Here is a 1,538-nt window from a genome sequence, read left to right as displayed (position 1 = left end):
GGTTTTTGTTATAACTCCAATTATTCTATCATCCTCTACTCTCCCTCAAAATTATTGCTTTGGGTCTTTGTTTCAAGAGGAAGTAAGCGCCCAAGAGGCTAATATGAAATATTCAGCCCTCCACTTTTGTCATTCATGTAATTTTCTTCCATTTTCTGCTAGCTAACTCAATATTGGTGCTATCAAATATCTAAAAATCCATTCCCTGGATAACTCAACTTGTTATCAACTCCCTACTACATGTGCAAAAATTAGGCTGCCTCAGACATGTGACACTCCAACCATATGATCTCTTTTCCTACCCAATAGTAGGTGAATGTTGATAAGATCATTTAAAAGGACAAGCCAAAGGAGTACCATTAGATTTTCCATGTAAAATAGATTTAACATACACTTTTTACACATAATCTTCTTGCAATAGTGTCAGTGGACCATCTTTCCTCTTGATCCTCATTTCTAAGACCCACATGACAACTCTCAAACCTTCCATATCAAATTATTTAGATAATTTAGTCTTTACCTTTAGAATTTCCTGTTTGTACGTACAAACTCTCCAAAAAAGAGTTATTAGTGGTCTTTCAGGATGAGATTCACCCCTATTTATGATAGAATTTTGATGCTTTGGTATTAATAAAAAGATAGAATTACCTTTGTTTTATGATATATGCTTTTGAGAATCTGATGGCAACTCTATTTTTTGTGCATGTTTAACTCATACATTCCACAAATGTTAAAGTATATTGTAGGGTTGTTGATTATATAAACAAGGGAAATTGTTAAAAATAGAAAAAATGCAAAATATTTATATACTATGGCAAAAAATCATATTAACGAATATTTTTTAAAATATTCCAAAACTACCCTCAATTTCTTCTTCTGCTTCTTCTGCTGCATCTTCTGTTGCTCCTTCTGCTCCTCCTCCTTCTCCTTCTCCTCCTCCTTCTTTTGCTCCTTCATTTGCTCTCCATTTTTCTCCTCCTTCTCCTTCTGCTTCTCCTTCTCCTTCTTCCATTTAATTCCAAAACAATTTTGTTCAATTCCATTCATCGCCAATTTTAATTCATTTTCTTCTTCGATTTCACTTCAATTGATCATTTCATTGTCACCACACAACTCATTTTTCTTCTCTGATTCCAATTCAATTGATCCTTTTATTGTCAACACACAACACAGAGGTTTTATTCTTCTTTGTCATTTTAATTGATCATACAGGTACCTCTTCTTCTCCTTCTTCCATTGCCTTGTAATGTCTCACATAGTGTTGCCGAGTGAAGAACAGTTCTTCGAATTTCATAGTATCCTCTTCACTCTAATGCTTTATTTTGGAAAAAAAAAATGAAAGAAAAAATACTAAAAAAAAAACTTAGAGGACAACAACTGTTCTTGAACCAATTCATAAACATAGCTATTGAACTCTTGCTCCACAATTCCAACAAGTTGTTGCATACAACAATGCGAAGCTATTTTGGAAGTCCGTTAGTCGAAAATTCCAAATTAGTACAGGATCAGATCGAAAGGAGTCGATATAGGCAGAGATA

The 1,538-nt window shown here is 33.7% G+C and overlaps 1 protein-coding gene across 1 annotated transcript; it reads right to left on the bottom strand.

The window, feature by feature from the left end:
• Positions 1 to 214: 214 nt before the first annotated feature.
• On the bottom strand, positions 215 to 1,047 carry LOC120079920 (101 kDa malaria antigen-like). Its single transcript, XM_039034376.1, has 2 exons — positions 862 to 1,047; positions 215 to 298 (listed from the first exon to the last, which is right to left on the bottom strand). The coding sequence occupies exons 1-2, from the start codon at positions 1,045 to 1,047 to the stop codon at positions 215 to 217; spliced, it is 270 nt and encodes an 89-aa protein (XP_038890304.1).
• Positions 1,048 to 1,538: the final 491 nt, after the last annotated feature.

This window comes from Benincasa hispida, chromosome 6 (genome assembly GCF_009727055.1).
Source record: "Benincasa hispida cultivar B227 chromosome 6, ASM972705v1, whole genome shotgun sequence".
NCBI classification, from domain to species: domain Eukaryota; kingdom Viridiplantae; phylum Streptophyta; class Magnoliopsida; order Cucurbitales; family Cucurbitaceae; genus Benincasa; species Benincasa hispida.
This window is presented reverse-complemented; position numbering and strand designations above follow the sequence as displayed.

Coding starts and splice junctions, on each gene's coding strand:
- LOC120079920 (XM_039034376.1), bottom strand. CDS start 1,047: ATGAATGGAATTGAACAAAATTGTTTTGGAATTAAATGGAAGAAGGAG. Junction 299..861: donor AGCAGAAGAAGAAATTGAGG/GTAGTTTTGGAA, acceptor ACTATTGGGTAG/GAAAAGAGATCATATGGTTG.